This window comes from Sus scrofa, chromosome 14 (genome assembly GCF_054392235.1).
Source record: "Sus scrofa isolate SSC_HxYL_T2T_F1_AM1 chromosome 14, Sscrofa_HxYL_maternal_Yorkshire_Landrace_v2.0, whole genome shotgun sequence".
Classification (NCBI taxonomy): Eukaryota; Metazoa; Chordata; class Mammalia; order Artiodactyla; family Suidae; genus Sus; species Sus scrofa.
The window spans coordinates 40,498,543-40,521,523 of NC_139396.1; the positions used below are offsets into that span (position 1 = coordinate 40,498,543).

The 22,981-nt window shown below is 35.8% G+C and overlaps 1 protein-coding gene across 17 annotated transcripts in view; it reads right to left on the bottom strand.

Moving 5' to 3' along the window:
- Positions 1-22,981, bottom strand: part of LOC110256746 (uncharacterized) — a 437,041-nt gene that overhangs the window by 5,698 nt on the left and 408,362 nt on the right. For 8 of the 17 annotated variants that reach the window (XR_014826573.1, XR_014826578.1, XR_014826574.1 and 5 more), the window contains 3 exons: positions 22,804-22,881; positions 14,161-14,304; positions 11,228-11,332 (listed from right to left, as the gene is read on the bottom strand). Coding sequence is in view for 6 of the 17 variants with exons in the window: in XM_084994805.1 (XP_084850931.1) it covers positions 11,304-11,332; positions 14,161-14,304; positions 22,804-22,881 (251 nt within the window). In the remaining 11 variants the exon portion in view is untranslated. Of the gene's footprint in view, positions 1-10,816; positions 11,333-14,160; positions 14,305-22,803; positions 22,882-22,981 lie in introns of those variants that run through there. The other 9 variants (XR_014826577.1, XR_014826575.1, XR_014826576.1 and 6 more) reach the window with 3 other exon arrangements.

The window sequence follows — 22,981 nt, forward strand, 5'->3', positions numbered from 1 at the left end:
TACTAGTCCAATTATATCAATAATCACTTTGATCATCAACTGTCTAAATGCACCAATTAAGAGACAGAGATTGTCAGAGTATATCAGAAAGCAAGTCTGTAAGAAATCCCCTTACATATAAAGATACATATGAAGTAAAAGTAAACAAGTGGAAAAAATATACCATGATAACACTAATCAAAGGAAAGCAGTAGATATATTAATTTCAGTCTTTTCAGTCTGAAAAGACTTCAGATGAAGGAAATTATTACAGGGCATTACATAATGATAAAGTGGTTAATTCTCCAAGAGAACATAACAGTCCTATGTATGTGCCTAACGGCAGAGCGTCATGCTACCTGAGACAAAGCTGCTATAGAGTTCTCCTGTGGCACAGCAGGTTAGGGATCCAGCATTGCAACTGCAGCAGCTCAGGTTGTTGCTGTGATGCAGGTTCAATCCCTGGCCCAAGAATTTCCACATGCCCCAAGAGCATAAAAAAAATTTTGATAGAAGTGCAAGGAGAAATAGAGGAATCTTCTACCATGGCTTGAGGCTTCAATAATCCTCTGTGAGAAATGGACAGATCCAGTAGGCAGAAAATCAATAAGAACATAGTTTAATTCAACCACTTTATCAATTGCACATAAGCAAAATTTGAAGACTGCTTCATCCAACAACAAAAAATTATGCATTCTTCTCAGGCTCATATGGAACATTCACCAAGATAGACTGCATTGTGGGCCATAAAACGCACTTTCACAAATTAAAAAATAGAAGTCATACATTCTCTGTTCTCATATCACAATAAATTTAAACTAGAAATCAATATTGGAAAGAAAACTAGAACCCCAACTACATGGGGAGTACTTAATACACTTCCAAACACATTTGGGTCAAATAAAATACTCTCAAGAGAAGTTTTAAAATATTTGGAATTTAACAAAAATATAAATGAGAAAGAAAACACAATTTATCAAAATTTGTGGGGAACATAGAAATTAGTGCTTAGAGGGAAATTTATAGCAGTGAATGCATGTATTAAAAGAGAACAAACTAGTGGTTTTCAGTGGGGAGAGACAGGGGCAGGATAGGGTAAGGGGATTAAGAGGTACAAACTCTTAGGTAGAAAATAGGTTACAAGGAAACTTTATACAACATGGTGAATATAGAAAATATTTTATAACTATAAATGGAGTATAACCATTAAAAATTGTGAATCACTATACTCTTCACTCATAACTTATGTAGTGTTATCTATCAACTATACTTCCTTTTTTTAAAAACTGAGCCAAAGGCCCAAACAGGCATATCACCATAGAAGACATGCAAATGACAAATAAGTATATGAAGAGAGGCTCCACATAATATATCATCAGGGAAATGCAAATTAAGGCAAAATGAAGTATCACTACATACCCATTAGAATGGCCAAAATCTGAACATTGACAACACCAAATGCTGGCAGGGATATGGAGCAACAGGAACTCTTGTTCATTGCTGGTGAGAATGAGAAGTTCCAGCCACTTTGGAAGACATTTTGGCAGTTTCTTACAAAACTAAATATATTCTTACCATATAATCCAGCAATTGCACTTTTTGGTATTTACCCAAAGAAGCTGAAAACTTATGTCCACAAAAAACCTGGTCACTGTTTATAGCATCTTAACTCATAATTGCTAAAACTTGGAAGCAACCAAGATGTCCTTCAGTAGGTGAATGGGTAGATAATCTGGGATACATCTAGACAATTGAAGAGTATTCAGTGTTAAGAAGAAATAATCTAACTAGTCATGAAAATACATTGAGGAACTACAAATGTATATTACTAAGTGAATAATCTGAAAAGGCTATATAATGTATATGATTCAAACTATATAAGACTCTGGAAAAGGCAAAACTATGGACACAGTAGAAAGATCAGTGGTTGCCAGGGCTTTGAGAGGGGAGAGATAAAGAGGCAGAACACAGAGGATTTTTAGGGCAGTGAAAACACTTTGTATGAGACTACAGTGATGGTAGTTGGCATTATCCATTTGTCCAAACCCATAAGATATACAACACTGAGTGAACTCTAATGTAAACTATAGACTTTGGGTGATAAAGTGTCAGTGCAGGCTCATCAGCTGTAACAAATGTACTATTGGTGGGAATGTTGGTAATGGAAGGAACATTTGTGTGAACAGGGAACATAGAGGAAATCTCTATCTTCCCAAATTTTCCCAGAAACAAAACTGTTAAAATTATTTTATTTAACACACGTTTTAAAAAGATAAATGAACTGAAAGTTTAAAATGAAAATGTTTTCAGATAAGATTTAAAAACATAAATCCAGCTGAACTCTGTTTTAGGAACACATAAAAATCACACATGAATAAAGGTAGAAAGCAAAGGTATGTATATGTATATATATATAAATAATTAATGTTACATATATGTAAATATAGTTCTTCTTATATATATACATCCCTTTTTTCACCCTTTAATTGCATTATATATATGCAAATATTAATCAAAACAGGTGTAGCTATATTAATGTTGAAGAATGAAAGTTTAATTCAAAAATGTGTCCAGGAATAAAAATACATACTACCTAGCATAAAAACATTTCTGTAAGTATTGAAGTTCTCTGTATAATGCTAATTCACCAAGAATGCTAAGTAACACTAATTTGGATACAGCTAAACATGTCTCTAAACATGTAAAACAAAGATTGGTAATCATATTACAAAATATATCAAATTAATACGATGTACACCTTAAACTTACACAATGTTATTTGTCAACTATATTTTAATAAAATTGAAAAGTGTTAGAAATACAGAAGGAAAAATACACACCCAAAATTAGATAAAAACCATTAAGACTATAGAAAGTTAGAGAATATATTAAAAATGGTTTAACAAAGTAGGCAAAAGGTATTAACAGATACTAAGAGGAAGAAGAAATGACCTAGAGACATATGAGAATACATTTACTTTGATGGAAATAAAGGACATGCAAATTAAAGTAATCAGCTATCATTTTATGCAGACTGTAAAAAAAATCCAGTTAACATTATGTTGCTGCTGTTGAGTGTGTCGATCAGTCAAAACACTCTGAAATATATTTGCACTCTACAGGAGAACTGGACATGATCACAATTAACAATTTAGCATCTCATCTCCTAGGCAGAGCTCCCTAGAGAAAAAGCACAGTGTATCCCCCAAACACATTACAGGTATTTTTATTATAGCATAAGTCAGAATGGCAAAAACTGGAGACAAGCCCAAAGAGCAATCAAAATTGAAGTGAGTAAACAATATGGAATCCATGTATTCAATATGGAATCCATGTATTCACATTTATTTAAGCAGTAAATAAATGTGATAACAGCCATTAAGTATTCATGCGGATGACATAAAAGATTAGTGGTCAACAAAATGAGTTATACAAGAATACACACACTATGATTTCTTCTATATAATTTTAAAATATGCAAAATTAAATGACACATTGATTAGTACTGAATAGGGATTCATAAAGTTGGCAAAGACCTAACAAGGAAAGCAATGACTACTACAAAATTCAGAAAGAGATTTACTCTGGGGAAGAGCAAAGGAAATTTCATCAGGCTGCTAAGGTGAGGTAAAATTCTATTTCTTGGCCCAGGTAGTGGAAATGTGGGTGATCATTGTACTGTTTTTTCAACTGTAAGTGTGTTTTCATATACTCCTGTTCATTTATGCTATATTTCACATAGTGGAAAAACAATAAACCACTAAAGTAATTTCAACTGACGATATTCTGCAGATCAGACAACACTGAAGATCTTTTTGGCTTTTTAGAGAAAATATCAAAATATATTTAAGACTTTACAAGGAACTTATGAAGCACAGGAAAGTATGGAATCATGGAAAAAGAATCATTCCTTCCTCATAGAAATCTAACTAGACTATTTCAACCATGAGTCAGGTGAACAGAAACTAGCTGAGGGAATAAAAGAATATGTTCAACCTCAGCAAGGATTTCTCACTGTTGGTTAAATGGCAAAGCTTTTCCCCTGCAGGATACAAGAAAAGAGGTCAAACACTTTAGGAATAATTGAATAGTTTAACCTCTGCTAGAGGGGATTGTAACACAGAACTTGTCTGTGGTGAGAAATTGACAGATTTTCTGGAACTGTTCCAAAGCTGTCAACTTATCAACCATAATTAGCCATATAATGAACTTCTTACTATCATCAAATGCATGAGCAAAATGATTTTCTTTCTCTCTTGAACAGCAAATAAACCTTTGGCAAAATAAGTAAATAGCTACAGTAATTAAATTATGGATAGAATGCTGTTTTTAAATTAACATTTTAACTGGTTGTTGACTGCATCTTTCTGTCTCATCACTGGCAGATGTGAAGATTTGGGAGGATTAGTTTATGTTACACAGCAAACTATCATTAGAGAATAAATCAATTATAACTTGAAAGTAAGAAAAATTTTCCTGAGAGGGTTAAATTTGTAACACAATGAGCTAGTCAGATCCTCTGTGATGATGAAAGTGCAATTTTTTAGTAAGTGCTATAAGGCGACAGTCTGTTTCTTAGCCTGTTTTTGTATACATCCAAAGCTAGTTGTAAGAGATCATAGAACCAAAAAATAATAATGGTAGTGCAATTCAGCTGCTTATTATCAAAAATGATCTGACAGTAACTTGGTATAAAACTTAACTGTTTTTAATTTTAGAGGTGAGGAATAATTTATTTTACATTGAAATTAGTGTGGTTGTATGTTTCAAGTTAATCCATTGTTTAGGGCTATATTATAGTATTTGTGCTCCAATTTTGGCTTAGATTTTTAATCTACTGCATCATAAGCATTTTTTTTTAACTTTTCAAGATAACCTTGCATTAAAGATCAACAATAAAATCTACAGTTTCCTCTATTTACATAGGGAAATGAAAAGTAAATGGATTTAAAATATGCAAGACTCCTATTTGCATTTTATTATTCATAACCTCAGAGGTATGATCTTAACTTGCAATCAGACCACTCCAAGGAGTAACGATGTGAAATATATCTGGAATCTGAATCGAGAGAAAAGAGATTACAACTGGAAGAGTGTCATAAAAGGAATTTAAATTGTGAAATTACTAATAGTGAATTTTTTCACTACTTTTTCTCACAAAATTTTTATTTGCTATTATTTTATTGAACTAAAATTGGATGCATTTGTCTATTCACCAAACACACGTGGGCTCCCTTCCATGCACTTGGCCTTCCCCTGGGTGCTGAAAAAGTCCCTGACTTCATAGGGCCTATATCTTAGTCAAAGTGGACTGACCTAAAGAAGGAAAAACAGATACTCAAAAAATAAAAAAGGTAAAAAGTGTACAGTAAGTGAAAAGGTTTGGAGGGCTAGAGACAAATTTGGAACCCAGATGGCACACTCTTCTATGGGTGGTTAGGAAATGCCTGGCTCCTTAGTGATATTTAAGTAGAAGCTTGAAGGATAGGAGGAGCTTGAGACCTCTAGATAGAAGAGAAAGGTTTTCCAGGCAAAGAAAACAGCAAGAGCAAAAGTATTTGGGCAGGACAATTCTTTGCCTCTTTTTAAAAACAGCAAAGAGGCCAGAGTAATAGAAAGGAATAAGTGGGGGATGGGAGATGAGAAGAATATAGCCAGCAAAATACTGAAAGTCCTTACAAGGCTGTGGTAATGACTTTTGTCTGTGCCCTGGGTAAGATGGGAAACCATCCAAGGCATGTAAGTGACACAATTCCAATATTAAAGTGATCACTCTAGCTATTCTATTAGGAAGAGCCACAGCTCACTGATGGATGATATAAAGGCAAGAAAGGAATAAGGAGTCACAGATGAATCCAAGATGAGTTGTAAGGAACGAACTTTGAGACATATTACTCTGAAAGTTCTTTTAGACAACAAAGGGAAGATGCTGTGTTGGGAGATGGGTCTCTAAGTGCTAAATTTGGAAAAGGAGTCTGGCCTGGAGATACACATCTGTAGGTTCAGAGATTAAATTCTCAAAACTACAAATATCAACTAGGAAGAGTGGGTAGGGTATGATAAGAGACCCAAGAACTGAAAACATCAAACTTTAAAATTTCAAAATTCACAGGTCCAGGTGATCAGTGAGAACCAACCAAGGAGACCGAGGCAGGTGGCCCAGAGGAAGAAGAAGGAGTGTGGTAGTCTAGAAGCCACGTTTTGAAAGTGGCTTTTGAAGAAACAACACTGCTGATATGAGAACTATTTTTTTTCTCTTGGAAACAGTAGGAATTTGATGTCCAGCGATATTTTTAAATTTGATAGAGGGATATGCTTTAAAATTTGATAAAGGAATATGTGTGAAAGCTTGTTTTAATTAATCTGAAAAGGTAACTGAGTGACTGACCACACAGAGAGGTCAACGCCATTGAATGAGGTTTCATTACTCCTAGTCTCTACAAACCTGGGGTACTACTCACCATGGGAGTCAGTTGAGGTACACCAGCCTCAGTCAGGAGGCAGAAGGAGTGAGGGGACAACATAGCCTAGAGCCTTTATTGGTGTTTTTATAGGAAGGAGTGAGCGAGGCAGGGTAGGTACACTGAGCAAGCTTGGAACTGATTAGTTTGAATAATTTTGGTAGGCTCTGGGCTATACGGATGGTCTCTAGCTGTCCAGTACCTGGCCCTGGGATGATTTATGGCAAGGGAATGTTGGCTTGGTGTGTAAGAATTTGATAAAGGAAGTGGTGAGGGTATGGGTTCTGGGTTGGTTGGTCTGAATATATGAAAGGCATTCATGGGGGAGTGGTTTTACATCTGTAGGAATCAGGAATCTGCAGCCCTGGAGGGGCAGTTCCTCCCTGGGTCTACAAGGCCCCAGATCATCAAAGCATCATAAGATACAGAAATTAAAAATTATAATTCATACAAAGCCCCCGTGGAGTCTCTGAGAAGACTCATAGGAAATTGAGAACTGGAATCAAAGTGCAGAAACACTTTCCATGAAAATTTCTCTAAGGGTGGAGCTGTGAAATGGGGCAATAGCTAGAGGAAAAAAGGAACTTAAGGTGGTATTTTTCTTACTATAGGAGAATTTACATTCTGTTTCTATTCTGATGGTAGTGATCAAATGAAAAAGAAGAAAATAAAAGCTTGATGATGTATTGATCCCAAAAATGTATGTGCTGACTTTGAACCATGGATAATTCATTTGTGATTACATGAAGGGAGGCAGCCTGTGTAGGCACAGGTGTGGGTGGGTGAGTGAGTGTGGGAACAGATGAATTTATATTCTGATTGATTTTATATTTTCAGTAAAATTGGAAATAGTATCATGATAGTACTATTTAAAGAAGCATTATAGTTTATAAAGACAAAATTTATGAAATAATTGTTTAATAGAATGGGATAGCCATTGAACTTGGAAAATATACTAAGTTTCCAAGGAGACATAAGAACCTACTTAATATTAGTATTTACAGAATTAAAGTGGACCATGTATACATTTTTTCTTTAGTTATATTTGGTATTCTAGGTCCAGGTACAAAGTTAGTGAATTAGTTTGTTTCAAACAGGTTTGAAGATTTTCTGGGTAAACAGAAAAAAACAAGTGTGTTAAAAACATACTTAAATAAAAGAATATGATGATGGGCCAAGAAATCTATGTGAAAAGAGCAGTATAAATGTGAGCAGCAAGAGGGGCAATGAAAAATTGAATCATGGGCTCAAAGAATTAAAGTTTATGAAGCACTTACCTACTATTTATAACACCTTGCTAGTGCTCTTGGAGACTAAATGATCAAAAAGATTCCCACCTTCAAGGATTTTAGAATTTAGTAGAGGAAAGAAGTTTTAGAATGTCTTAGTAATGGTAAATTTACTGAACTTTTTTACACCACATGATTCTAGGTATAGTTAGCTATGGAAAACAGAAAAATATTTGTTTATTTATGTAAAAATATAAGACAACTGTCAAAATACAGAAGTAAAATCGTTTACTAATTTAAACACAAGGTGATGTATTTTAAATCCATTAGACCTCTTGTAGAAAGCAGTTTCCTGCCACAGATTGAGAAGCTTCTATGCTCCTCCTCAGAGCATCACCAAGGTGAGTTGTATATGCATCTTCAGAATCTTGGCTTATGTCTTTTCTGTACTAGAATCTCTCATACAACCATCTTCATGAGGAAGGAATGAGGGCTGAGTCTGTGTCTTAACCTAGTTTGATAAATCCAGAACCTCGGACAGTGTCTAGCACATACTAGATAATATAAGTATGGCACTGAGTAAAGAGAGCTAGCTTTAAATTTGGGAGGTAGTCACACATCAACATCCACATCAATATTGCCATATCAACATCAATTCAGCAGGATGGGGTAGTAACAATCTTGCTATCCATTTTCTCTTTTTCCTAAAGCAGTGCCTTTGGTAAAGAAAGAAGGAGTGTGCCTAGCAAATCTCCTTGAAAGTATGTTTATGACCACACTCCTGAGAACTATATTGATTGGCAACTGAGATTGTACTTAACTAGGGAATGTTTGACCAGGATATATCTGTTTTATCTAGGATAGCTTAGGGCAGACAAAACTGGAATTTATAGCTTTATGGGGAGATTTCTGGCAAATATTCCTCAATTTATATAAACACCTACATATAAAATGCAGGTGTTTCATAACCAAAGCATCTCTGTTTTGCATCTACAATTTATGTTCATACACTATTTAAATGCTTGACATGTTAAATAGGAACCAGAGCATGTCCTGCTGCTGCCTTAGAGAGCTGTGCTGTCAGTCTGATTGCTTCCTACTTTTCCTGTGCCTCACAGTCACATGAATCCTTGAAACTATTACTAAATTTTGATAGGAAAATATTTGATTCTTTTGAGCTTGATTTTACACCTGATCTTTTGTGTTATCTTAATTATTTTTAAAGGCATGTGACTAGATGAAATCAAGTGAATTAGATTATACTTATTGAGAGAAAACATAAAACTGTGGCTGGCCAACATTTAGAAATTAGAAAAAGGAAAAGAACACTGAAAATAAATAATGAGAAAGGAGGATATCTGAGAGGCCAGGTATCTAAGGGAAAGAACACTGAAAATAAATAATGAGAAAGGAGGATATCTGAGAGGCCAGGTATCTAAGAAAAGAATAAAAGTTCCCAGTAGGAAGGAGTGTCATTTGAGTTGGATGCTACTAATAGTTCAGACAAGATGGATGCATAAAATGTTGGCTGGATTTGGTAACAGGAAAGTTACTGACAAAAGCAGTGGCAATGAAGAGGTAGAGATGGAAGCTAAAGAGGAATTATTTGAGGAATAACTGGTAACTATGGAAGTAGAATGTAGATATTAGGTAACTTGGAAAATTATCTGTGAAAGCAAGTGGGGACATGCACTGTAGTTTTAAAGGGATATAGTGCAATGGCTGGTTTTAGGTTTTGTTTCTGTTTCTAGCATGGAAGTTACAATAAAATACTCAAAAGTTTACTGGAATTTCAGTAAAGAGTAAAATATTGATGATAAAATTGTGGAGAAGGGATAATTCCAGGCGTAGTTCCCCAAGAAAACATGTGAAGAAAGGGATATAGACCAAGAGTGGAGAAAACAGCTAGCAATAAGAACAGCGGCATTGGTTCTGCTGAAACAGACTTGCAGAAGGAACACAGGTGAGTAGACTTTATATATTTCTTCTGTGATGCTGGTAAAATTGAAATAACACCTAGTCATTGTTCTCAAGGTATTCCTACCTTAATCATATTGGGCCACTGTAACAAAATACCATAGACCAGGTGGCTTAAACAACAGGCATCTATATCTCACTGTCTGGAGTCTGGAGGCCAAGATCAAAGTGCCATCAGGTTCAGTTCCTGATAAGAACCCTCTTCCTGGCTTGCAGACAGCCACCTTCTCACCTTGTTCTCAGATGATGTGGTGAAGATGGAGAGAGAGCCCTTGTCTCTTTTTATAAGAACACTAATCCCATCATAGGGACCCTAACTCATGGACACCTCAACCTAATTATCTCCCAAAGGTCCCACCTCTGCATACCATGCCATTGTGGATAAGGCTTTCACAATATGAATTTGGGTGGAGAGGCACAAACATTCAGGCCATAACAATTTTCATTCTTTTTTTTTTTTTTTTTTTTTTTTTGTCTTTTTGCCATTTCTTGGGCCGCTCCCTCAGCATATGGAGGTTCCCAGGCTAGGGGTCTAATCAGAGCTGCAGCTGTCAGCCTACTCCAGAGCCACAGCAACACGGGATCCAAGCCGCGTCTGCGACCTACACTACAGCTCACGGCAACAGCAGCTTAACCCACTGAGCAAGGGCAGGATCGAACCCACAACCTCATGGTTCCTAGTTGGATTCATTAACCACTGCGCCATGACGGGAACTCCAACAATTTTCATTTTTATAAATTTGACAAGGAACTGTGTAAATACTGAACTAGCTACATAAGTTATATACACCAGACATATGAGAGTAAGATTGTTATTTAGATAAAGTTTTAGGTTAAACTGAAACATTTTATTTTTTACTTATATTAAGTTTTTTAGCTTAGGCTAAAAAGTTTTGGTTAATTATTTTGAAACCTAAATTAAATTACATTAAATATATTTACAAAAATAAGACCACTCATAATTTCAGTGTTTGTTGCTGATATCAAAAACTGAAATCATGCCCCATGCATTATGGTTACATCTACAGATATTCAAATTTAACTGGAATATGAATTGTTTACTCTTGGAAAATGTCAATGTGTAGCCCTTGTAAATACTAAAGTAATTAATGGTTACCTCTGGAATCACATTAGGGCACAAAAAGAAGAAAGAACATGGAAGTGCAGCAGTACTCGAAAATGATCCTTTATTATAGAAGAATCTCATTCATTCATGCATATGAGAGGGAGAATTTGACAAATCGATGTATCTTTGTTTCTTGTCTAAGCTCCCCTGACGCTTACATCCTCTCTGACTTCAAATCAAGATCTTTTCTAAAGTCTGCAGCATGACACACTATGCTTCCCAGCATTTATGTTACCTGGCTTTTGCTTTGCATACAGAAGACAAAAGATGTGAAACACTTCCAATTTCCTGGACCTGAGGAGGGTAGGTCCGGAGAGCAGAAGTTTAGGATATGTCCAAGCTCAAGGACACACCCTGAGTGCTGGAGGCATTTGCATGCTTAATTACTTCTTTGGTTTCTGTTTGTGGTATGTGGGTCTTCTGAGGTGTGGAGCTCAGGGCAGAGGTCCCCATACCTGAATCCAAGAGCCCTATTGATGAGATATTCCCCAAGTCCACCAGCAGCAGAAAAGGAGACAGGAAATCATTATTTCAGCAGAGAACATCACTGTCCCCAAACCCTGCAAAAAAAAAAAAAAAAAAAAAAAATCATAGTCTGATATTAAATAGGAAAAAGAATGAGCCCTGGTTAAGAGACTGAAAGTTATACCTAAAAGGGTGTAATCAGGGCAAAAGAGCATCCATGAATCTCCAGCTGCACAAATGTCAAATCAACATAACCAGAGGACAAAAATCTGTACTTTCAAAACTTAGCTCCATTTGAAATCTATCTCTGTTCTATAAGCAGAATCCCTCATAAGGGGAATTCTTCTTGTACATTTAGGAAAAAGAACATAATATATTTGATTGGTTAAGAACAGGAAGATCTGTAAGCAAAGACTAAATAGGATAACTTTAATTAAAGTCTTTATGTATGTAGTGAATAAAAAAAACAATTACGTATTTATTCAGTATGTTTGGGAGATGGGTTTTAGGACAGAGAGAGGCTGAGAAGCTCAAGGAAGCTGCCATTGAGGTAAAGAAACCCAGTGAAGAGTCCCCATTGTGTTTCAGCAAGTTAAGAAACCAACACAGTGTCTGTGAGGACGCAAGTTCAATCCCTGCTCTCACTCAGTGGGTTAAGGATCCAGCATTGCTGCAAGCTGCAGCATAAGTTGCAGATGTGGCTTGGATACTGTGTCACTGTTGCTGTGGTGTAGACCTATAGCTACAGCTCTGATTTGACCCCTAGCCTGGGAACTTCCATATGTGCAGGTGTAGCCCTAAAAAGAGAAAAGAAAGAAAAAGAAACCTAATGATATGTCCTCTGTGATGGACATGGGTGACAAACATTTAGAAAGTGATGCTATTCTAGTAGGAAAGTGACAATGAGGGTAACAAGAAATTGGAGTTAGGAGTTCCTATCATGGCTCAGTAGTTAATGAAGCCAACTAGTATCATGAGGATGAGGGTTTGATCCCTGGCCTCACTCAGTGGGTTAAGGATCCAGTGTTGCTATGAGCTGTGGTGTAGTTCATGGATGGGGCTGGGATCCTGCATCTCTGTGACTTGGCGTAGGCTAGCAGTTACAGCTCTGATTCAACCCCTGGCCTGGTAATTTCCATATGCTATAGGTGCGGCCCTAAAATAAATAAATAAATAAGAATTTGGAGTCAGTGGGAATCTGAAGCAAAGTGTAACCATGGAAACATAAACATCCTAACAGTATTTGGAGCTTGAGAAGAGTGTAGCCTCCCCATAATACATGATATAGGAGTTCAAGCCATTCTATTTAGTTAATAAAGCAGGAGGAACATGGAGGCATCCAGCTGAGTAACAGCCAATATTTTAAAATCATCTTTTAGTTTGAACCACATCACTAGCCACATGAATCCAACTGCCATTTATCTGCTTTGTGTCTTATTTCAATTTATGTGAAATGACAATCATTAAATCCCTCTTAGAGGTTTGTTATGGAGAAAGTGAGTCCCTCTATTCATAATGCAAGTTATCAAATTAGATGATGACTGAGTAAAAGCAGAACTCTTACGCAAACATGCAATCACCCCAGAGTAAACAAATCAACATTCTTACCAAAGCTCAGCTGGGACATAGGATTGTAGATGTTCAATTAATGATCTCAACTGTACATGTTTATTTTTAAATATAAAAATTAAAATTTTTTGACAAAATGTTACAAATCCAAAATTAAATAGGTGAAAATAGAGTTGTTCACCCAGCTATGAGCCAGCATTAATGGATATCTTGGTTCTTTTGGCCCCAGCAAAATTCAAGCTTGAGATGAAAATCGGTGAACAGTTTTGTCAATTTTAAGAGTTCACCCATATGTTTCAGGTAAAGAGGAGGATGTCTGGATCATTGTCAGAAGAATTAGGTTAGGATCCCATATCAAATGCAACCTAGATGCCCCCTGACCCTTATCTATAAAATGGGAACAGTGGTCTCCAACTGACAGAGTTATTGTTAGGAGTAAGTGAGATAGTGTATGTCAGTATCCAGCATAATTCAATAATATATTCAAGGCTCAAAACTTGTGTTTTCTAATATACTTTTTATTAGAGTCAAGTTATTTTGGTTGAACAGTTTAGTTTTTACTTTGATATACCCAGAACTTCATTCAGTACTCAACCATCTTTATGATTTAGGAAAACTATGTTATTCAAGAAAAATAAATTCAGGGAGTTTTTAGACCCTTGGCTCTGCAATATCTAATTATAGTGAATATTTAAATGCCCTTCTCAATAATGTCTGAATAATTTCTTAGTAGAATGTATAACCTCATTAAGCAACTCAGTCTATCACAACATTTGACCCCAGTGGAGACATTAATAAAAGAGAGTGTTTTAGTTTCTTACCCTCTTCCAAATATCTACCATCCTCAAGTACCAAAAACACCCTAGGTTTCCTCAGGGGTCACAAAGTTGTCCTTGGACTCAGGCTGCCTTTCCTCAGTTCATCACTAGACCAGAGGAGGCAAAGTGAGATATTAAAGGTCCTTTCATTTTCTCCCTAGAGCAAGTCAAAAGCAGGGGGCTCCCTACACTTTTTGCACCAGTGACAAATGTGTCCCTGAGACAAAGCTCTTCCACACCCACTTCAGAGCCAAGGGAGTCAGCAAAGATCAAAAAATCCCAAAGAAAGCCCCTCCCCAAGCTAAGGCCACAGGTCCTTTACTGTTCCTGGATATAGACTGTTTATGTCCCTAGTCTTAACTCCTCCTTCCTCCAAATTTTGAATCCTTTCTTACTTTAGGAGAAAGGATAAAAGGTCCCACTTTCTTCACGTCTTTCCTGGACAATAATGAATTCACTTCTGCCACCACCAACCAGCATGTTCTCTTTCCTCAGGCTGATACAAGTCCTCCCTTAGTGAGTCTCTGATTACTTACATGCAGCTTCTTGGGGGGGGGGGATGTCAAGAATGCATGTGGTGATGAAGGTCTTGGTAAGGAGGTGGGGAAGAGGAAGCGTGCCGTAAGAGATCACCCTCTCCCAGATGGGACACTGACATGTCCAAGACTCCAGCTTCAGGGCTAAAAACAGGAAAACAAAGTGGCACTGGGGGATGCAAAGCCTTCTTCCATGTATTCTTGAACAAAAAGTAAAAATTCAAGACATAAGATTAAAGGCTATCTATGGCTATTTCAAATTTATGCCATTTTTGTAAGAAGAGACATAATTCTTTTGTCATAACAGATTAATCACAAAAATTAGAAAAAAAACAAATCCCATATAATTTCAGCTGCTCATCCCAATTACTCTTCAAGCTTTATTATTAGCAGGAATTTGACTTATGTCATTTTAAATTATTCCAGCACCTCACCTCATCAGTTTTTTTTTTTTTTGGTAGCTGTATCTCATTTTAATATCCTCACCTGCAGCAATATTTCTAATCTACAGCCTAAAATTTTCTTTTGCTTGGTGTCAAGCCATTACTCTTGATTATACCTTTTCCTTTTTCACATCAGGGGATATAAATGTAAAGGAGAACTTTAGGAGATATTAGCAGGTCACTACTTGGTGACAAGAGATGGTCAGTGCCAATGCCAAACTATTTTCCTTTATGAAGTAAATAATAATACTCAAAACACTGCACTTATCTCACTGTGTTTCTACTAAAAATTTCCAAATGTTCTCTACCATCCCCAGGATAAATTTTAATTTTCCCCGCTTGGGATTCAGGAATCTTACGAATGTGTTCCTAGTTTATGTTTATAGCCATGACTTCTAGCATTTGATTATTTAAAAAAAAAAAAAACTTCCACAAATAATAAACCAATCTCTTGAATTTTCTCAGAATAGTCTTAGTGGAATTTTGATGTTGTTTAAGTACATGTTTTTTTCCTGATTATAATGTTTCCTCAGTTTTAAACATATGGAGTGAATGACCAACAAAAGATAAAAAGAAGGCAGAAGGAAGGGAGGCAGGCAGGGAGAGAAGGAAGGAAGGAAGGGAGAAAAAGAAAAAAAGAAAGAAAGGAAGGAAGGAAGGAAGGAAGGAAGGGAGAAAGAAAAAGAAGGAAAGAAAGAAAGAAAGAAAGAAAGAAAGAAAGAAAGAAAGAAAGAAAGAAAGAAAGAAAGAAAGAAAGAAAGAAAGAAAGAGAGAAAGAGAGAAAGAAAGAAAGAGAGAAAGAGAGAAAGAAAGAAAGAGAGAAAGAGAGAGAGAAAAGAGGAAGGGAGGGAAGGAAGGAAAGAGGAAAGGAAGGAAGAGGGAAGGAAGGAAGAGTGTCAAGGACACAATCAGTTAATCAGAGAAGTACAATGCTGAGAGAGAAATGCTTAACATGACCAATAGTGGAAAAAATGTAAATTTTACCTCCAATATCAGGCTACTTATTAACCTATCATTTTTGTTAAAATTTTTTAAACATTAGTTATTTTTAAGCATATAGCATTTCTTAGCCAACATCTTATAATAACTAGCTTGCTTACTTAAAGTTTTCCTTATTGTGCTTTTCCTGTCCTTTCCCTAGGATACCTTTCTATAACTTGAAATTCTGAAAGCAGCAGTAGGTATACGTGATGTGCCAAGCTGCCCTCCAGAATGTGTGAGTGAGCACCACACCTCACCCTCAGGGCTGGTGGGCATGCACTACACAAAGTTTCCTGGCCCAAAAGGGTCTTAAGGGCTAGGAGAAGGGGAAGCCAAAGTGTGGGCCATGCTTTGCTAGCCAAGCCCCACGTCCTGTTAGAAGCCTGGTCTCTTTTCATCTTTGCTATTTTCGTTAATAACAACACTGAGATTCCCATCTTCTCGAAGGTCCCTGCATCAGTAATGGTTGGTAGAGCTGCATCAACTTCGGTAGAAACTTAATTCTCATTGACATCATTTCTTATTCTCTTAATATAATGAATCATGTTTACATGAGGAAACTAGCATGAAGTTATGTTTGCATCCTAATTCAATTATATATATTTGTATATACAACTGCTTGGCCCAACATCATACATTGAATCATGTATTACTATTAGAAAACTTCCTTTTACCACACTGAATTTTACTCATATATGGTTTGCTTGAATATTGTTATGACATTTTATTGTCTTTTAATGAAAACCTCACATCGTTTTTCTTCTACTAAAAAAGGTTTAGCCATTGTTACACATTATTTTTACTGATACATTTTGGAGTAGTTCAGTCGGGATTATTATTACAATGTATTTATATTTACACTTAATTTTAGAAGAAATAAAATCTTTTATTATACTCTATTTGCCTTCCAGGAAAAAAAAAGATTTCCTCTCATTAAATTCTGTTTTTATGACCCTCAGTGATATTTCATAGTTTTCTTCATATAAATCCTACACATTAGTTATTAAGGTTACTTATAGGTCTTTAAAAATATTTTCCATTTGTTATTGGGATCTGTTTTTATTATATTTTCTAAGAGATTATTTTTGGAATATAGGAAATTTATTGATTTTTAAATAATTTTCAACCAGGCTACTCACATATTTTTAAGCATGTTAATTTTTCAGGTGCTTGCCGTGGATTTTCCAGACATATAATTCTATATCCTATAAGCATTATCCACAAAGTACAAATGTCTAGCTTCATGGAGGCAGGCACAGCTGTAGCACATTCAAAGACTCAGATTCTCATTTCACTCACACACTTTACTTCCAACTTCTCCTCCCAAAGGTTAAATAACATAACAGTTTTACTGCAACAAAACAGAACTCATGTCTGATTGTACACCTGTAATTTAGATTCGTAGTGAAAATAGGTCTGGTTCATGTAACTGTTGATAAACGCTATTGGCAAATAACTTTTGGTTCCAGGCTGCTTAGGGCCATCTTCACTCTGTGTAAACAAAGGAAGGAGCCACAGAACAGCAGATGGATGAGGTGTCCATGTATTTAGTAGTAGTATTATGAAAGCACTTCCAACATCCAGCTAAATACCTCATGAAACATAGGGCTAGAACAACTGTTACCACAATTCTGTTAACAACATTGCTTCATGTTCTCCAGCAGTCGTCCTGTGCTGTCCAGTGTAGGAGAAACACAGGAGCAGATGCTGTGGTGCGAGGAATGGGCAGAGGTGGCCCTGTCCAGGGTGCTGATCCATAATCTCCATCACACCAAAGGCTTCAGAATGCGCAGGATGGTTGACTGGGAGTTATATAGATGGATTACTCACCAAATCTTACTGCCAGCTCTTCAACTCATCTGCTTTGTGATTTTCAGTATGTATAAACTATGAAGTATATTGATGGCCTCACTGTATTTATAAGGAAAAATATTTTTCAAATACAAACTTGTACCTTGGTGTAGTAAGACATTCTCACTGCAGTCACGTAAATTTGCATAAATCATTGCCTATATCTCTATTTTAAAACTAGATCACAGACTCATTTGTTTTCTAAGTACCTTTTAGATTGAGCGTTTCAAGGGCAGATATGGAGTCTTTAGATTTTTTTACATCATATTGGACACAATTGGTGATTAATCTCAGATTGAAGAGAAAAGCAAAGCAAGACAATTCAAAGCAAAAGAAAATAAGGAAGCAGCTTCCTAAAAACAGACCATGTGTATAGATTCATCATGGAAAAAATTATTTCATACCCTAACACCCTCTTTTCTATTTAACTATATTTACTTTAGGTTAGAAGAAATGAAAGAAAAGTAGTTTCATGTCTTGATATTGAGCATAAAGTGTACCTAAAGCCTTTGTACAATTTCTCCCACCAACCAGCTTATGCATTTTTGGAGAGCAGCATATGTACATCTGAGAGATACCAATGACATGTTGAGGTCCTGAAAACGTGCTCTCATATAGAGTTTTTCAGTGATCTTGAAAGTTAGCATCAAAAACAAATTTGAATTTCTGAAAAGGGCCATTACTTCTCAAATAATTATTTACTAAAGCAGTAGGACCTTATGGGAATTTTAGGCTCTTGAACTGTTTTACAACTCACATCACAAACACGCAAATTTCAGAACTGAGAAAAAACTGAAGAAACAACTTTGGTAGATCTGGATATCATATCACCTGAGCTTTTAAACAAGCTCATTCACAGACACACTTTTTTTAGAAAGTGCCACAAATGTGTTGGATACTCAAGCCCAGCTGTTTGATCATGCTTACTCTTGCAGACTTAACTAACAGATAACATCTGAATACACAGGTTGTGATTTAGGTTAAACAAGAAAGAGATTTGATTACTAATCACAAATGCAGGTAAATTTTCTGAGGGAACACTTTAAGTCCTTTCTTCCTGTAATGTAATTTCCATATCTCATTTCTATTGGGACTTCTTGTTTTCCAGGTCCTTTGGCATTTATTTTACTTCTTTGCACACAGCATGTTCAAAGGACCAAACATTCACTTAAAAAAAACACAGAGAGGCTTAGTTATTTTTAGTTTATACAATGATTTTCTTTCCATTATGGCTGGTTTACAGTGTTCTGTCAATTTTCTACTGTACAGCATGGTGACCCAGTTACACATATATGTATACATTCTTTTTTCTCACATTATCATGCTCCATCATAAGTGACTAGACATAGGATCTCACAGCAGGATCTTGCTGCTAATCCATTCCAAAGGCAATAGTCTGCATCTATTAACCCAAGCTCCCAATCCATCCCACCCCCTCCCCCTCCCCCTTGGCAACCACAAGTCTGTTCTTCAAGTCCATGATTTTCTTTTTTGTGGAAAGGTTCATGACATAATACTATATTTATAAAACCCTAAGACCTCAACCCAAAAACTACTTGAACTGATCAACAAATTCAGCAAAGTAGCAGATATAAGATTAACATTCAGAAATCAGTTGCGTTTCTGTATACTAACAATGAAGTATTAGAAAAGGAAGACAAAAATACAATACCTTTTAAAATTGCACCACCAAAAATCAAATACCTGGGAATACACCTGACCAAGGAGGTAAAAGACTTAATTTTAATCCAAATGTCTCTAGAGGATTACATTATATCTCCTTTCATGAGAATCTATGTGTTCCCTTCTCCAAAATCTATCAGCTGGTTTAAATGCCATCAGGCTACACAGATCACTGTGGTTTTATGAGATTTCAATATCCACACATATTTTCTATAAAATATGCTGGTAAAGAGATTTGGGGTCTTAATTTAACTCCACTCCCTTCTCTGTCTACCTTCTTGTGTGAATATGTTCCCTCAAGCGAAAAGCAGATGCTGCTTCACAGAAATATTTTGCAAAAATATGTTATTTTCATCAGTCAATAAATTCACTTTCTTATAGGAACACTCCACCTCAGAATGATAAAAATCCATTAACTTCCTGCCAATATGAATATTTTTTCATAATAAGTATATAAATAGAAACAATCCAAGATTAAATCTGAGTCTCAGGTTATTTGCTGCATCATTCTCAAATACTTGTGATACATGAATGAAGCAAAAGAACTTTCAACACCCAAAGAGAGTAGTTTTAACAAGGTCAACAGGCTTTATTGGAGAGTAAGTCTGTATATTTCTGAGGCATAAACGCAAGGTAAAATGCAAGGTTGGAGTTTTAAGAACATTTTGTATCAGTGTCATGTCACCACTTGGAAACTGTGAATTTTGGTTAGTAGAGACATATGGAATAAGGGAAGCAGAAATAGAAATCCAGGATCTGCTGAAGGTGGAGGGTCGAAGAGGAGACTCTCCCCACATTAAGATGAGGCCACAGTGAACACACCATTAAGGCGTTTGTCACTCAAGTCAAATAGATTAGCCACTCAATCTAAGACATAATCTAAGAATCCCAAAAAACTCAACATGAATTTAACTAGATTCCAAAAAGACTAGGTGCTGAATTTAAACATTGAATATCTTCTGGAAAGCTGTAGTTCTCAAATGTGAGCAGCAGAATCACAGGGAGGGTTATTAAAACACACAGTGATGGGCATATCATTAGCCCCAGGCTTTCTAAAGAACCTCCATTTCTAACAATTCTCAGGTGATGCTGATGCTGCCTGTCCAGGGACTTAAACTGAGAACCACTGCTCTGAATGAATACACCTTAATCCTAGCCTTCAGACTATTTCCACTAAAAAAAAATTGCAAGGCTATAGAGGAACACATGATAAAAGATAAATAAGAACTCAAGGAAATAAATAATAGTAAAAATCAAAAGCAGAGCTGTGAGACTTCAAGTACTGGAGTCATCAATCAAACTATAAAACAACTATGTTTAACATCTGTGTTTTAAAAAATAAGTCAAGCTTAAAAATTCTTTAGTAAGTACCCCTAAAAAAAAGGAAAAAAGAAAAGAAAAAGAAAGGAAGGAAGAAAATAAAGAAAAAAGGAAAAGGAGTTCCTATTGTGGCTCAGGAGTAAAAAACCTGGCTAGTATCCTTAAGGAAGCTAATTCAATCCCAGGCCCCGCTCTATGGGTTAAGAATCTGGAGTTGCCCTGAGCTGCAGTGTAGTGAGCTTAGACACAGCTCAGATCTGGCATTGTTGTGGCTGTGATGTAGGCTGGCAGCTGCAGCTCCAATTCAACCCCTAGCCTGGTAACTTCCATATGCTGCAGGTGAAGTACTCTCCCCCCAAAAAAAGAAAAACTTTAGGAGATAGGAAATTATAAATAGTGATAGCACAGATTGGAAAAAAAATGCAAATAGATATTCTGGAAATGAAAAAGAAACTAAACAAATGAGATTAACAACAGCTTAAATGAAGCTAAAGGAAGAATTCACAAACTGGAAGGTAGGTCAGAAAGAAGAATCTAGGTCAGAAATCAGGAAACTCTAGTCCACGAGCAAATTCTGGCCCACTACTTGTCTTTTGTAAATAAAGGTTTATTGGAACACAGTCATGGTCATTTACTTAATATTGTCTATGGTTGTCATGGCCTAAACTGAGCTTATGAGAGAGTGATACCTTTGAGGCAAAATTTAAGAAGGCATTCACTCTCAGGCAAGTGCCAATTCTATACTCACCCAACCTGAAAGTAAATTCCTTCTTAAATTTAATTCCTTGGCCTTTCCCTGGCCTTGGAGGAAAAGAGTCATGAGAGGGTCTTCTAGGTGGTAAATATATGGAGCTGCTTGTTTTTGCTGTAATAACTATAGTTTGTACAGTTTTCTGTATTTATTTCAATTTCATTTTTTAAATAAATGCTTCTCTAAATCAGGTTAAGGAAGAAATAACAATAAAAAATAGAAACATTTTTAACTCAAAAATAATGGAAATATTACCTATCAGAGTAAGTGGGATGAAGTCAGGGTAATGATGTGTATATTGGCAGAGCATATAAGACAGATATAAGTGATCTGGACATCTATGTTAAAGGGCAGCACGTCCAATGAGGCAGTCATCCTACTCCTGGGTATAACCCTTCAGAAAGCTGCATCCACATGCCCAAAGTTATGTGTGCAGGAATGTCTACAGCAGAATTATTATACCATATAGCTATTAAAAATGATTGAATTATAGCAAAAACAAGAGCAATTCTTGAAAACATACTACTTACAAAAGAAGCAAGAACAAAACAATATATACCATATCGTTCCATTTATATAAAGTTCAAAAACAAGCAAAACTAAGTCAGTCAATAACTGCCTCAAAGTAAGGGGAAAGGAGTATGATCAAGAAGGTACATAAAGTGATTTTCTCTTCTTACGTTAGTTTCTTTCTTAGAATGAGTGAAGATCATATAATATTTGCTTTTTTGGTAATTTTTAAAAGACACCTTTATTTTAGGCACTTTTCTGTGTATATTTCAAAATGTTTGAAATGTTTAAAAAGGAAAATGCATATACATGGATTAACTGCATAAAAGAAGATTAAGGGAATAGTTCTTTTCTTTGCTATAGACTTTCAGGTATTTCTCAAGTTGCATGCTATTATGGCATCAAATCATCTAACAACATGCTGTATTTTTTAACAAAGCTCTATTGACTAAGGTTCTTGAAACACCAGATTCTATGAACCGAAAGAATGTATACAGTGGGCTGTTGAATGAGTTGTTTTAATAAAGGTGGAGAAAATCACCTACCATTATGGAGAATACAAAATATACACAGAAGTAGGCAGAACTGTATGATGAAAATTCATGTATCACACACCCAACTTCAATATCAATATTTTGCATACCCAATTTTACCCATTCTCCTCTAATTATTTTTCTGAATTATTTTAAAGGAAAGACCAGCTGTCATAGCATTCACCTATGAACATATCAGTATTTCATTTTAACAAATAAAAACAGATTTTAACATCAACACAAGGGCACCATTATAATTCCAAAAAGTCCCAATAATTCTTTAATATCAATACATATTTAATGGTCCTATTTATCTCAACAATAATCTTGTAATTGTTTTTTTCTGAAGCAGGATCTAAATAAGGTCTATGCTGCATTTCATAAATAGAATTAACTCTTTGCCATTAGCAACCCACTCCCACATTTTTTTAATGCTATTGATCTATTGTAGAAAACAGATTATTTACACTGAAAAAGGTCCCACATTCCGAGGCTGGTTGTTTACTTGTGGTGTTAATAATTTTTCTTTTTATCTTCCTTTCAATTTCTCTTTGGAAGTATGCAAACTTACCTTCCAATCTTGATGTCACGTACAGAAACCCTGGCAGCATTATCTGGTCGAGTGCACAGGAAAGCTCACTTAACACCCCTAAAAGAAATAAAGATCACTTTCAAAAACATTCATTCAATTGACAGTGGTCAGGTCCAAACCATCTATTTAAGGCAATAATAACTGCATGGCTATAGAT